Raw genomic sequence first — 15,868 nt, 5'->3', positions numbered from 1 at the left:
GCTGAGATGTGACATCATCTGTCTGACGCCCCCAGGAAGGGACTGAGCTGGAGGAGAAGATGGAGGTGGTGGAAGACGACATGCTGTTCGAGGAGGAGTTTGAGGCAGAGGGTGATTGTGGCCTTCCAGAGGAAGGTCTGGAGGAGGAGGATGAGGAGGAGCAGGAGGAGAGCACCAAGATGAAAGTTCTGCGCCGGATTGCGGGCGTGGCGTCCAAAGTCAAGGAAATCATCGGCGATCTCATTACCACGGCTGGAAAAGTGGTTGTGACCACATTGCTTGGGCTAACAGGTGAGAGTCCTGAAAGAAATCCATAGTGTGAAACTATAGAGTTGTCAAGGCTTTATACTGGAACTTTCGGAGATGGTAAAGCTGTGCTACTTATATGGGTATAAACATTGTAGAATTTCTCAGTGTACCACGTGAAAGCACTTTCCTTGTATCAGACATGAAAGCTTTGATTTGTCCACTTTGATGAATTAACAATAATGGTATTCTTGAAAAAAGTCATTACCAATTATTTTGTTGCCTCTGTTTATTAAACATGTTTTTTCATGCATTGCATCTCATCCAACCTCATTCTTCACGTCTTCCAGGGATCATGCTGCCCTCCCTAACATCGGCAGTGTACTTCTTCGTCTTCCTGGGCCTGTGCACCTGGTGGTCTTTCTGCCGGACGTTTGACCCCCTCATCTTCAGCTGCCTGTGTGTGCTGATGGCCATCTTCAGTGCAGGACACCTGATCATGCTCTACCTTTACCAGTTCCAGTTTTTCCAAGAGTTCATCCCACCACGTGACAGTTACGTAAGGTCAGAGTTCTTTCTGATATCATCACACCAGTGGTTATGTCAAATCTGAACTGTAATAGGAACGGTTTCTGCTTCTCTGAGGTCGGCAGTGTAGCATAGTGGTTAAGGAGCATGACTCGTAACCGAAAGGTTGCTGGTTCAATCCCCGCTGGGACACTGCTGCTGTACCCTTGGGCAAGGTACTTAACCCACAGTTGCCTCAGTAAATATCCGGCTGTATAAATGGATAACATTGTAAAGAACTGTAACCTATGTAAGTCGCTTTGGATAAAAGCGTCTGCTAAATGAATAAATGTAAATGTAAATCAAAGGACTGTCAGTGCATTGCTAGAACACATTGAAGGTATTGGTATTATTAAAGCAGCCTGAAACAACAAATTCTTGGATGGTAAAGGAACTTAACTTGTAATCATATTTTCCTGATTCTTTGGTATTAGTTATATTGAGAATCATGTTGCCATCAAAATGGTATCTGGCAAACCAAGTATAACGCTGAATTACTTGGCTGTTTACAAGTTGGGTTTCTAAAGTTCCAAGAATTTTTACCAGTCCTCAGACATTATTTATCATTAATTTTAAGCCATTAGTACTGCATATTATATCTTTACTAAAAAAAAAAAAGAATGTTTGTGTAACATATCAGTCACAGACACAGCAACCAATAAGAGACCAACAAAATGGAACCTAAGGAAAGTATGTAGTTTTTTAGCCTTGTGTAGGCATTGTCCGTTAGCATTGTGTGTTATCACAATTAACCGTGTTCCTTTGGTTTTGTGTCTGTATGCAGGCTGGTTGTGGTAGGTAATGGCTGGTCAGTCACAAGGCTTGTATTTTCAGGTTGCTACTGCTGTAAAGTTGAAAGGGGCGAGACATTCCAAGAAACCTCCACAGAGAGCTGTCAGCGTACGGTGTGTCTAAGATTAAAGGCCACATAAAACATCTGCATTGTCTGGCTTTCTCCAGACAACACACAACAATATGTCTGACATCTGCTCTGGCCCACAAATCACGTTGTATTTCATTTGTCGTGAGTGTGAGTTTTTCCCAGCTTGTCCAAACTACAGGCATTATTTTTAAAGGAGGTTTGAATGTTGCTCTTGACAAGTCCAATCCGCTCATCCCTCATAAACAGTTTATTCTAATTGTATTTCTATTTTATGTGATTGAAAGATCCATTCAACTATATTTAGGCAAGGTATATAGGTGTCATTTGCCAGGGCTTTACACTGAATAAATAGACTTTGAAGTACATTGTGGTACTTTTCATAAAACCCCCTAATGATGATTACGCAATATCATAGAGCATTTTTCTGTTTATAATAAATCTTGTAATGAAATATAAAACAGTATGAGCAAAGAAAATCCTACGGGATTATTTTTAAAAATTCTACATAATCCTTTGGTAAATTGCCCTAATGTGTGTTGCATTTGTGTTGCCATTTTCACATTTCATATATGGTTGTAGCTGTAATACTCAAGGCTTATGTTTGTTTACTGTTAACCGCAGAATGGCAAATATGAAATATTGCTACCTAAACACAGTTTCAAGTCACTGAAGCTACAAGAAAGGTTGCGTGCTTTTGATCTTGGATTTATAATTGATTTGCTGTTTTAATATATAAAAAGCTGCCTTTTCTGGTCGCTCTTTTATTCTCTCTGGTAGGCAGCCAAACCACAGCAGATAGTTGGGGTGGTGAGTGTTTATCAGTGCGCATTAGGGCACGGTTTCCCATTCAGAGCTGGTCTGTGCGCCTTTCCTGTTACTGCCACGAATGGAGCGGCAGACTATGTCCTGCTCTCACCCAGCCACTCTGCGCCATGGGGTATTAGTGAAGTTTTACATCATCCGCCCACAAAGCTGCCCTGCCTGCCCCTCTAGCCCTCGTTTCCGGACAGGCACAGGGAGAGCGGAGCAGTGGGGCTGAGTGCTGGTACCGGCAGCTCCGCAGATCCAGGTGGTTTTCATTATCATGGACAATTCTTGGCTTCACTCGAAATTACACAGCTGGTTTCAGGGAACTCTACACGCATTGTGGAGCACAGGGAAAAAAAAAAAAAACAGTCAAAGCTTCATTTAAAAAAAAGCTTGCAGCTAAAGTAGATTCAATTAATCTAAATTAGGACCTGATCGCAAAAAAAGAGGCCTTTAAGTTGCGCAGTGGCTTTTCTTGTGTAATACACAGACGATAAGTGAGAGCAAACCTGCATGACATTATTCAGAGCTGGTAGCATTGTTTTCAAAGGGACTTTAATCCAGGATGCAGGGCTAATTACGCAACTGTTTTCTTGCATTAAATTGTGTCTGAACAGTCTCCTGATATAGCAACTGACAACAAAATACAAATAACGAACACACAGCTGTCAAAGAAATCTGGCGGGGTTAGCAATCTGTTCTTTATTTTACTACCGTGTATATTATTCCTCTTTGTGAACTGTCGCTGTGGATTACCTTTTTTATTCCTTAAGAAGACTACACAATAACATAAGTTTGCAATTAAGCATAATCAGCGTAACGTCTGTTGGGGCCTCATTGTATTGTGTAAAAGTGTATTGCTCACTTTGTTGAATAAACATGACATGAGTATGTATATAAACGCAGAGCCTTTGCAGATGATACAGTTACAAATGTAAAGGCTTTTAAAATACCTCTGTGACCAAACTCACATGACCCTCCTTTTAAAAAATGCAATTAGATGTCTCCAACTTAAATGTATTTTTTTTTCCAAATACAGGTATTCCTTATTTACATCCTAGGCACATAATTCTCATACTGTTTGAGTAGTCTTGTCCTTCTTGGTAATGCAATGAAAGAATAAATGAAGTGAAAGTATGAAAGTATGAAAAAAGTATGAAAAAACATTATGTGGATATTCCAGTAGTGGTATACAGAGTTTTGGCTTCTGATGTTGGCTGAGGAGTTTGTTGTCTTTGCTTACAGTCATGCATTTTTCACAACCACAATTAATTATAATGTGAGATGATATATTCTTTTCAAGATTGTTTAGGATTAGGCCATGTCATAAAATACCGTAGATAATGTCTCCAGCAAAGACCAAGAATAAATCCCAAATTTTGACACACCCACCACTAATAGCAAAGTGCTGTGCCGTGTAGAGGGAAGATTGCCTCTGGGGTATAACAAAGAACCTTCTAACAATCACAAATAGGCAAAATCAGTACCAGCTTTGTAATTTGCGACTTGTGGCAAGGACACAGATTTTATTACACCCTAGCTGAAGCCGAAGTATTTGTGCTTTTCAATTTAGCGCAAATGCAAGCATGGTCTATTCTGGGTAGAAAACTCATACAGGGAAAAAAGGCTGGATTACAACCAAATGCCGGAATTTTTTTTTTTTTTGAGGGAGTGTGTTTGAGCATGTCTATATGCAGTATAAGTGTGTTTGCACATGGATAACTTGCAAGATACATTGTGTTAATGTATGTGTGTATGTTAGGGCATGTTCACTCCTTCAAAACTGAATTGGCATGCTATTCTGTTTCATCAACTTGGCCAGCTACCCAGCAAAAACATTCTTGCAATGTTCTTCTATATGTTATGTTCTATGTGCTGAATTGTGTGTTATATGATATAGGTTAAATTTGATTGGGTAGCATACTTTGGCCGAGGCAGCTGACTGCAGATGATAAACACATAGATAGAGAGTGTCCCAAGTGTCCCGGGCTGTGACTGTTGTGCCGGCTGGGCTTGAACAGAGTGTGCCAACTATACAAAGTCAAGAGCACACTAATGTAAAATCTAGGAAAATGCATCTCCTTTCTTCTTTCCTGTGATCTTGACAATAGGTCATGTGGAAGGTGCAGCATAGATGAACCATATAATGTGCGATGAAGAATGATGAATACCTCTTACTAAGGTAAGTTATATACCACATAACGTACCTTAGTAAGAGGTATTTATCATTCTTCATCGTTGTTACACAGATTGGGCATAGAAATCTTGCAAATGTTTGCCCTTCAAGACTTCCTCAGTTCATTTCTCTGCAGTGATTATTTTACGCTTAATGGTAGGATATGGTTGCTAACTCATGTAGCCTAATTGTGGCCCTTTATGACCGTATGATTTAAACAAAAAGGAATGGAGCAATGGCGTAGCCTGAGCCCTGCGTGCTTTCGCAGCCATTTCTCTGAATTATGTTTGTGCACTTTTATGCTCTGCAAATAAGGCCGCTGCAGTTGTTTTCCTCTGAAGCTGCTTTTCTCAAAACCTTTAATGAATGTCATTAAAAGAGTGAAAACAGCTGGGTGGGGGGGGAGAAGTGGGCATTAAGTGAAAACATCCCAGGGAGAGCAGAGAGGCTGACATGCCGTTGCGGTGCATGCGGTTCCTGGAGAAAGACAGCAGCGCGAGTGTCTTTGTCATACTGACACCGCGCTGGGTCCCCTGCGCATGGCAGCTACCTTCACAGATGGCACATACTGTGGCTTTTCATTCACCATGAGCTGGGCAACATTCCACAAGGGAAAAAAGTTCACATATTTTTATAGCCTGGATACATTTGTGTGCAATCACACATTTATGAAGTAAAACAAAGGAAGTATTTAAGGTATCGGACATTGCGTGCGTGAGTGTTCCATATATCAAGGAATGTGGGAACATCTTAAAACGTGCTCAGCTGGAATAGCAGGCATGCAGTCAAAATTCCATATCGTATATTGTAAATATATCACTCCAAAAGGTGTAGTGTGTATATTCATGGGTCTAAAATGTTTACCTTTGATACTTTTACCTTTATGTATAATTTACTTTTGAGATTACAATACAGCTGTGTGCAAGCATAAACTGACCCCTCCTGTAAAAACAAAAGGTTTTGTGTGTTTTACCTCCTGCCAGAGCGTTGAAGGCGGCAATTCAATTGAAAACAGAGACAAAACAAGGAGCTTTTAATTTCCGTGAGATTAGTGCTCCTACTGTTCTCCAAACATTGGCACAAATGCATAATTGTCAGGCTGACATCAAAATATAAGAATTTATGTTGTTACATTGGAAGCCGTGGTTGCTGGGTTGTTTTTTGTCCTTAACCTGCCTAGGGGCCGTTGATTTGGAAAGACCAATTAAGGTAGTTTGGCACAGTCCAAGCAATGCTATTATGTCTGTACTCTTCTCATTCGTTTTTCTCATTCAGTTGCCAGATTGCATGCGATTGTGAATTACTGGTTTGACAAGCATTTTGTTTTACAAATGGACTGTTTATTCTAAATCACAAATACATGAAAAAGTATTAAATCCATGCACAAGGCACATGAAAGAATCATCTGTTTTGTAATCTGGGCTACATAACTGATTATCGTAACTCATTAATCGTGACTGAGTGAGAAAATGTCTGATAGTCCACTTACAAGGAAATACTTAGGCATACTTACTGTATACTTACACATAAATGAGGTCTGATTTATTTAGCCAATTTGAATTGTTGGAATTGCACATTAAAGCCCTTTTTGCCTTCCATCGGATAATGTCTGCATTAGCTGTTTTGCAAGGGGTTGTAGACCATTTGTGTGAATAGATACTATTATAGCTACCCAGGAAGCAATTATTTTGTTTGTGTATTTATTTTTAGGTTTTCTTGAGAGGTTCCATTTTAAAGTACAATGGGTGGATGGGTCATTGTTCTGGCAAAGACAAAAAATCCAAATGTCATTGTTTTTTGCAGAGTTTGCAAACTTTGTGTGGTTAGTGTGCGTGTGTGTGTGTGTGTGTGTGTGTGTGTGTGTGTGTGTGCGTGTGTGTGTGTGTCCGTGTGTGTGCGTGTGCATGTGTGTACATGCCTGCGTGTGTGTGTGTGTGTTTGTGGTTTGTGTGTGTGTGTGTGTGTGTGTGTGTGTGTGCATGTGTGCATGCCTGCGTGTGTGTGTGTGCGTGTGTGCATGTGTGTGTGTGCATGTGCGTGTGTACCCTTATAGTCAGAAGGAAGCTCCCAAGGCTGTGTAGTCATGAGTAGGGCGCTGGCCGGTTCCTTCTGGTCAATGCTGTTGTTCCTGATGGGTGTGCTCAGCCTAGTTGTTGACAGGGATGGCCTTGGTGTTATGCAGGTGCTGACTGAGTACACTGAACAGCTGAAACTCCAGTCCACTGCTTGCCTGGGATCACTGCTGTGATGTGGTCACATGACACCGTGTGCCGTTATTCCCAGGTGTAGGAAAATATCCTCTGAAAAGAGCTTTTGCCACACACTGCTCCTCTGTACTCCTGCACTGAAGGATTAGAGTACTCATATGTCATCCACCTCATTTAAAGTGCAAATGATAATGTATACATAAGTGCAAAGTACACAGTAACAAGGAGCTGTTGGTAACAAAAATCATCTTAATTTGGGTATGACTTCAGTTCTGAATAAAATCTTACCAGAGGAGATGGGCTTTGTCTGGTGTGGTATGTTTACTTGCATTCTGATGGACCATTTTTAACCATTTTTGATCTGTGAGTATTAAGCGGCTGTCTTTACAGTGGACGGCTGGCTAAAGTCAGTTAAGTGAGATGGGTTAGTTGTTTGTGAGGTTCTGATGTGGAATGTCAGTCAGCCCTGAAACAAGTACTGCAGAGCTCTCCATAATTGTTCTGGAATCACTCTGAGGTTTGCTGCTGCACAGGCATGTCGTGTAGACCTCACATCTTTGAGGCTGTAACAGAATCAACGTGAGACGGAGATCACCAATGAGGTGTTGAAACTTCATAGGGGTTCAGTCAAAACTTTCATAAACCGCGTGCCCACCTCATCCTTTATAGCAGCTTGTATGAGGGCGTGTAGCCTTGCGGGAAGCTGCCATCAACATTGCTGTTGTCCTGGCTGATTGATCCCACCGTCAACATCTGAAGGAGTGTGGTACCTTTGATCCTCACATAAACTGGAATCAATATTAGTGATGAGTCCTAAACGGCTGACAGCTAATCATCTAATGCATTACTCACATAGTGGTGCCTAATTCATTTTTAATGCAAGGGGAACTAAAATAAAGATGAGTTTTCACCCCACTGCAAACTTAGCTGTAACAATAAGAGTGCTGCAGGCCTGATGAAGATGTGGCAACGGCTCTTTTCCTCAAAGGGGGGGAAATTTGTCGGTCATGTCAGGTAACATCCTGAAGTAAGTGAAACCCGATATGAAGAGTACTCCAGCATCTGCAATGATTTCCATTAACTTTGTCCTTCAGCTTTATCTGTGTAAAGCAGACATAAAGAACGAAGCATGGGCTGATGTGTGAGCATTTTTGGTGGCAAAGCGAACTTAATCTGTACATAACATCACTATCAGTCTGTGCCTATCTGCCCTGTGGTCTCATTCTTGAGCATTGAAAGGGGAACTATACTGAGAATACTTATTTCCCTTACCTTTGAAACAGCTGGTATTCTTATTCCTCCTCTGTACAGGACCAGGGTCAATCTTTATATTACCGTTATGGGCTAAGTGCAGGTATAGAACAGGGTCTGCCAGGGAATTGGAAGAGAGTGAATCTGCGCAGATTGGTTATTGGCTGACGTGGACTTACTGTGGATAATAAACTATGCTACATTCTGCAAGGATGGGTGATAACTCACATGGGTACCTCACATGATTACCTACTCAGTTATTTTGAGGGTCTTCTCATTTACTTAAAGTAACTTAGTATCTGGCTTATGTGCATTTGTAAGGAGGCCCCCATACTAGGAGGGTGCTAAGTAAACACTGTCCCTCAGACACAGACAGCGTTTCCTTGTGAAGGTCGGCAGTCTTGAAACGTGTCCTCTTTATTCCTCTCTTCACAGGTTATTTGGCATGTCATCCATCATACAAAGTGACTGCTCAAACACATGGAAATTTGTGGTTAACCCACAGCTGGAGTGGCACCACTTTGTCAATCCCATTATGCTGCTGGTGCTGTACTATACCCTCGCCACACTAATTCGACTGTGGCTCCAGGACCCCGTTGATACTGTAAGTTCTCTGCTGCAGCTCAATGTTTAGAGTCTTTGTGTCTCCCCCATAGATTCATTTGTTGCAGATAATGGATTAAAGGTACTAATTAAATGGGTAATTCTTAATTTTCTTCCTGTAGAAACTTTAGCCATATGCATTGTTGATCAGTGTGGGGTTCTTTACTGGAATAATATAAGTAATTATAAAATATTATTAGGAGCAGTTTATCATCATATATAATTTTAAAATACTCTAATTCCAGGGTGTGATTGTATATATTGATTTTCTGTGGCTCCTTGCATGTCTGCTAAATGAAACAGTGATTCAATGTGCATTTCGCTCTCACACTCTTTTTTCTGGATGACACTGAAAACTAAGATGTGCTTGTACATCTAATACAGTGTGGGATGAATGACCTATACAGACTTTGACTGGAAATAAAATTTTCTCATTACCCATTCAAGGGACATTGTAAATCAAACACATATCTTTTTATTACAGTGTGACACAATGGTCACAATTTCAAGATTGATGCTTGCTTGGGCAGCAACAAAATAATCGACAAAAGGGTTTATGGACAAGACATTGTTCTGGCACTTTAACATTTACTTGTTGGGGATGTGACCTCTGAGGGAAGTGTGGGTGAAACTGAGCAGCTTGAGATGTTGGGCTCCCTTGTGTCTGAACAGATGTGTGTGTGTGTGTTTGTGTGTGTGTGCATGTGTGTGTGCTTGTGTGTGTGCGTGCGTGTGTGCGTATGTGTGTGTGCATGTGTGTGTGTGTTTGTGTGTGTGTGTGTGTGCACGTGTGTGTGTATGTGTGTGTGTTTGTGTGTGTGCGCGTATGTGTGTGCGTGCGTGCGTGCGTGTGTGTGTGTGTGTGTGCATGTGTGTGTGCATGTGTGTGTACATGTGTGTGTGTGCGTGTGTGTGCGTGTGTGTGTGTGTGTGTCCTAGGCGTCTCAGGAAGGAGAGCAGAGCGTGCAAGAGGAGCCCGTGTGCAGCAACAGCGGAAACACAGCTGAGGAGAAGCGTCAGATGTGGAAAAGTGCACACTACGGCACGGATGAGAGAAACGTACGTCTGCCTTCACTTCACTCCACTCAGACACCATGATGCATTTATGAAGTGGTACTTTTGGACACCCCTCTTTGCTTACAAAATCTTTGGATGAAAAACTCAGAATTGAAATATTTGTTTTACTTTTGAGCCCTAACAGTGAGGCAGCAGGCAGCGTGGTCCACATGATCCAAAGTCCTTCTCCATTTTACAAAAGTATCTCTTGAAAAGCAGTAACACAGCTCCACACCACCCTGCCCCAGTCTGTCCGAACACACCAGGTTATGAGGGGGCTATTCCCATAACATCGGCCTGAGTTTGCCTCATTTTCCAGCCTTAAGTGCTTTTAGTCTTGTGGTTCTCCTGAGTAATGCAGACCCCCTTTGTTACTACTCTGGAACAACAAAGTCCATAATTTTTCTGGCCTCGACCGCAAATTGACAATGTACCTCATACTGTGTACCATTTTGCAGCTACTGTCCACCCAGGATGGTTACAGCACATCTGAAGTAAGTATATAATCCCCTTGCCTTCTTTATCTGAACACACTGCTACTTAGTACATTCTTGAAGTGGTGAGTATTTATGATCCTCTTGATTAACATGTTTCCATTATGAGGTCCACCAAGGAAAATTAATGAAGATAAATTAATGATGATAAAGAAAAGTAATAATCACTAATATAATGAGTACTTTGCTGAGGTACATGGTGCTTTGAAGTAGAAGCACTTTGAAATTCGTAACTCCATTAGATAACTTCGTGTCTGCAAGTTTTTTTGAAGCAATTTGACCATGCCAAAGTTATGCAAGCTTTACAAGAAAATCGGCGTAAGACATTTGCACTCTGCAAGGACTGGGTGAGGCTTATGAGTCTGATGCTGTGCCCCAGGTGTTGGTGGTGACCTCCAATGGGACCCCTCTCGACTACATCACCTCCAACCTCACCAGTGAGAACGGGCCCACAGGCCTGGATCTTTACTCCACACCGCAATACAAAATGGAGCAGGCCGACAGGGAGTCAGGTGAGTCTCACCCACACTCCAAACATCATACAAATACCAGCATGTTTCAGCACGGGGGGAAAGAACAACTCTTCCGGGAAATGGGCTGTTAGCAGAAGTTACCGAGAATGTGAAAAAGGTCTCGACTTTCAAGGTTGCGGTCTGCGTTTCAGGTGATTTTCGTCCACTCGATGGTTTGCAACATTAACCGCTCTTTTCCCCCCCACACCCCCCCTCCGGCAGAGAAAAAAGACGGCAGTGTCTATGAGGTCACTGAAGAGCTTGAAGAGATTTCGGAGGTGGTGGAGGGCGCCCGAGTGAGCGCTTTAGTTACGGTCTTCAGATTCATCATGAAGCAAAGCTACATCTGTGCTTTGATCGCCATGATGGTGAGTGGAACAGGCCCCCCTTTCAGGAGCGTGAGTCACCCTCAGCCACCCCGGCTCCTCCGGGGGGGGGGGGGGGGGGGGGGGGGGGTTGGGGGGCAATTTAGTCATTAGCACTGACAGGTTAAAGCCACCATTGTGCCCCCGTGTAATGTGTACCATGTGTGAACTGCCCCCAAAGCACCCCCTGGAGAACGAGTCCCCTCCTCGTTTGCCATCCCTGAAACGTCCTCCGGAGTCACCTAGTCTAAACACGTGTACCTCCGAAGTAGCTGGTGCTTGCCACAGTCAAGTTGCACCGCTGAGCTCTGTGGTGGTAATGTTTGAGAAGATTGTCCATTATCCCTTGTTAGCATTCTCCACGGAAGACATATTCAGTTTCTCTTAACTGGCTGGATTTTTTCCCCCCTCTGAATAAGTTATGAGATAGAATAGCATGGCTACGTGTTATCTGTAATCACTGCTCAGATGGTAGTGTTTCGGTTGAGTTTAATTGAAGAAACGTGGTCAAGTACTCAGATAACAATAACAGAGTTAGCAGTCAGTGTGAAGATGTTAATCATGGCTCTCCTATAGCATGTCCTTGACATGGTACAGGCTTCCCCTCCTCCCACCCAGAGGGATATTCCGCAGGCCCATGGTTGGGTACTTTACCCTAGTGTTTCAGCGTGTACGTACGAGTGGCTGACTTTTTAGCCGGTCATTTCTCCCTTGCATTTTCAGGCCTGGAGCATCACCTATGTCAGCTGGCTGACCTTTGTGTTCCTGATCTGGTCGTGCACACTGTGGATGGTGCGTGACAGGCGGAAATACGCAATGCTCACCTCCCCATTCATGGTGTTCTATGGGAACCTGCTGCTCATCCTGCAGTACATCTGGAGCTTTGAGCTCCTTCAGCCCGTCCCGGGACTCTTTCTAAAGAAAGAGGTGCCCTTTCGGGAACTGGGGTCAAAGGTAGGTGTCTCTCTCTCTCTCTCTCTCTCTCACTCTCTCTCTCTGGAAGGCATTGATTATAGTGTAAATTCTTGACTGCCTTGGTTCCTTTGTAGGGCTTGTTGTTTTATGTGTTGCAAAGTAAGTACATATACTGCAATTTCATGTTTTGTGCTTTGTAATACACACAATGCACAAACATATCCACAAAAATGAGTGTCACCATGACTTAAAGAGAGACTGGAAGAAATTTCAGAATTTATTTATTTATTTATTTATTTATATTTATTTTATATTATACATACTATATAGTATAATATAATACTGTACTATAGTATTAATATAATAATGCACAGTAAAGAATTGCTCATGAAAAGAAACTGCAAGTCACTAGTTTACCAGATAACTATATGTTTCATTTTCATGCATTTTTCAACTGGACGTTGTTAAGCGCACTAGATCAGTTTCCAGATTCATGAACGCTAACATTTCGAAACAGTAATGCATGTTTTAGCGCTGACGTTTTTATGTACATTTGAGTTAGGCTAGTGTCAACACAACTGCTGCTCCCAGGGTGGAAGAGTGTATAGTGCAGTGTGTATTTTGTTGACTACAATGTAAATCTAAATTATTAACTGTAGAATGCGGTAGCTCCTTGATCTTGAGATAGTAATAATTAAATCAGTTTAAATTCTGCCAAATGCCATTAATTAAATAATTCAGTTTGTTAAATTTGTTATTTTTTTCAAGTCTCTTCTGGCCATTTGGGAAAATAATATTGTATATTGTATATTCATTGTAAAAAAAGGAGTCATTAACATTAAAGTACATTTATCATGGTATTTATGCATTTCCATCTTTCTGTAAAAATGGGGTCATTGGAGGGGAAAGGTAGGGTCAGGCTGCAAGGGAATGCCTGTAAACACCGAGCAGGGTGACGGTGTGGAGACCGTAGCGTTGCACGTCGCGGCCCTCCAGACCTGGAATCCCTGGTATGTGGCGTGCTGAGAGGAATGTTGTCCTCTGTGTGCAGATCCTGTGTCTCTTGAGCTTCTGGCTGCTGCTGAGGCAGTCGCTGATGGAGAGGAAGGAGAAACAGAACCAGCGGGCCGTGCTCTCTGACGTCAGGGTGGACGCCCACAGAAAGGGTGAGCCCCACGGGGAGCCATCAAAATACCTCACGGAAGTTCAGCCAGGCTCAGTTCCTTTTGATTGATGGTTTGATTGGCTGGTTTGCCTGTCCAGTGGTGGTCATTGTGGTGCATTGTGGGTAGTCATGCCGAGCCCTGTTTCTCTGCTTTCTTGATGGTTTATACACCTTTTCTGCAATGTGTATGTTAATACTGGAAGTATAACAGTGGGATTATTGGGAACCTTGATAGCTGACTTGTCAGATGTCTTATCTAATGTAACCTCATTATTTGTGTTTAATTAATAAAGCTAGTTAAAGGACTAGGTCCTCTAGCCTACCATGTGTACAGAAAATCTCATTGAATAAAGCACTAGCTCTTACACACACTAGCTTTTACAGAAAAAAAAATGTACCTTGTAAGATTCATGTCATATGATCCCAGGACAAACATTGCTGGCCATATGTATGACTTTGATACCACTGGTTTAGTATTGTGGAGATTTGAAAATTGTTCCATTTCTTATAGAGGAGGAGGAAGATGACGAAGGAGGTGGTGACAAGGAGATTCTGCAGGTCCTGGGAAACATGGTGATGGCCATGTTTGTCAAATACTGGATCTACATCTGCGGGGGCATGTTCTTCTTCGTCAGCTTTGAGGGCAGAATCGTCATGTACAAGATCATCTACATGATGCTCTTCCTCTTCTGCGTCGCATTGTATCAGGTGACATTCTTCTTCCATCTCTAAATGAATGCTCATCTTTTAGTGTTAAATAACTGAGCCCCATCGTTTTCAGGTTTTTTAGTATGCAAACCTTTGCATACTCTTTAAGAGGTGATGTCTTTCTCATGTTGTCGTCAAGCACCTGGGACCTTGAAGCTAATTTCTGAAGTGTTCAGCATTGTAGGTCTCTGTAACTGTTTCAGATGAGACATTCTCTGTAGTATGCAAGACTTCTACAGATGACTTTCAGTCAGGGTTAGGATTTAATGAAGCACTGTTAAAGGATTCAGAAGAATACATACAAAATGTTGAGAAATAAGGATTGGTAATGCGGTCTAACAGACCGCATTACTCCCCATACTTTCATGAGAGAAACACTCTGAGTTGGTACTCACAGAGGTATACCTCTGAGTGGTTCGACACATTTTAGGTACAGATTCTATTGTAATAAAGACATTCATTGCCAATTGACTGAGTAAAATCAACTCATCTGGCTGATAAGGGAATAGCATATAATCATGAATTAACTTTGAAAATGCTGAGGTTTAAAATCAGTCTGTTTAGACAAACACCAGGAAAAACAGAATATTCCTCTGACTCATGACAAGTACTATGACAACTAGAAGAAAGACAGCCATCATTTCACTGAGATATATGAAGCTGATGTACAGATACATTTCATAGCGGGATGCAGTTGAGATGTATGTGTGATATACTGTGTTTAGCTTTGGTTTGTCTTATTAGTCCATTAGTGTAGTGGAACTTCATGGTAAATGCCACATTGATTTTACTGAGCAGTCTCCTTTCTGTTCTCAGGTGCACTATGAGTGGTGGAGGAAAATGCTCAAGTACTTCTGGATGTCTGTAGTGGTTTACACAATGCTGGTCCTCATACTTGTCTACACCTTCCAGTTTGAATCTTCTATACATGTGTGGTCAAACATGACTGGAATGAGCAAAGAAAAGTAAGTTATACAGCCTTAGGTCTGATCTAATTCAGGTCGTCATTTAGAGATGAAGAGGCTATTCATAAAGTGAATGATTTGTTTGTTCGTTTATATGTTTATTTTTGCATTTTTTATTGTGTGTGTGTGTGTGTGGGGGGGGGGGGGGGGGTATAGACTGACATCATCCCTGTATGAAATGAACGTAAATGGGGGGCTGGGCGTATAGACTGACATCATCCCTGTATGAAATGAACGTAAATGAATTTGTAAATATGTTTAACCATCACCATACTGTTTTTAACTTGAAGGGGGAAAAAAAGCAATATATTCATGGCATAAGGACTTGATTGTGACTTTGGTTTAAGCCATGGCCTTTTCTAAAGCAACATGTATAATTTCACTAAAGGGAAATTTGTGACATTGAGGTAATTAACTTCCAAATTAACTTCCTTTCATGTACCTTCAATACTTTCTTCATATGTTTTCATTCAGGATCTCATGAAGGATATGAGCATTTCTTCATAGGAGCACATTTATACTATTAAATCCATGCTGGATATTTAATAGGGGGAATCTTAGTTTGCACTGTATTTATAGCATTTGGTAATCACTGAGTCAGTGTGCTTGCCAGTGTGCTCTATAAGAAGCAGACCATGTTCTGCTTGAAGTACAAAGAATAGACTATTATTGTTCATGCTCTTTACTGGGAAAAACATTGTGATTTTACAGGAGTCTATGGTATTACAAACTGTATACTATGCACATAATGCATAGTGATCATGTTGGAAGGCATTGGTGTAAAGCTGGAAGCAATTACGTTTCTCCAAAAGAATTTCATTAGATTATTCCCAACATTTGCATAACACATATTGGTATACAGCCAAATGTCTTAAAGCCATACACTATTTGAATAGTGTATATTTTAATTATTAGTTTCATGAATTCTGAAGACATCTTGTAAAAATT

The 15,868-nt window shown here is 41.6% G+C and overlaps 1 protein-coding gene across 1 annotated transcript in view; it reads left to right on the top strand.

Moving 5' to 3' along the window:
* LOC118795663 (piezo-type mechanosensitive ion channel component 2-like) overlaps positions 1 to 15,868 on the top strand; it is a 123,261-nt gene that overhangs the window by 72,138 nt on the left and 35,255 nt on the right. Inside the window, exons 6-16 of the mRNA XM_036554310.1 lie at positions 105 to 291; positions 597 to 810; positions 8,573 to 8,741; positions 9,680 to 9,799; positions 10,255 to 10,290; positions 10,670 to 10,802; positions 11,025 to 11,170; positions 11,891 to 12,121; positions 13,134 to 13,248; positions 13,759 to 13,955; positions 14,772 to 14,920. Of these exons, the coding sequence (XP_036410203.1) occupies positions 105 to 291; positions 597 to 810; positions 8,573 to 8,741; positions 9,680 to 9,799; positions 10,255 to 10,290; positions 10,670 to 10,802; positions 11,025 to 11,170; positions 11,891 to 12,121; positions 13,134 to 13,248; positions 13,759 to 13,955; positions 14,772 to 14,920 (1,697 nt within the window). The remainder of the gene's footprint in view (positions 1 to 104; positions 292 to 596; positions 811 to 8,572; positions 8,742 to 9,679; positions 9,800 to 10,254; positions 10,291 to 10,669; positions 10,803 to 11,024; positions 11,171 to 11,890; positions 12,122 to 13,133; positions 13,249 to 13,758; positions 13,956 to 14,771; positions 14,921 to 15,868) is intronic.

The sequence above is a fragment of the Megalops cyprinoides genome, chromosome 2, assembly GCF_013368585.1.
Source record: "Megalops cyprinoides isolate fMegCyp1 chromosome 2, fMegCyp1.pri, whole genome shotgun sequence".
Taxonomy (NCBI): Eukaryota; Metazoa; Chordata; class Actinopteri; order Elopiformes; family Megalopidae; genus Megalops; species Megalops cyprinoides.
Note: the sequence above shows the minus strand (reverse complement) of the source record. Positions and strands in the feature narration are given on the sequence as shown.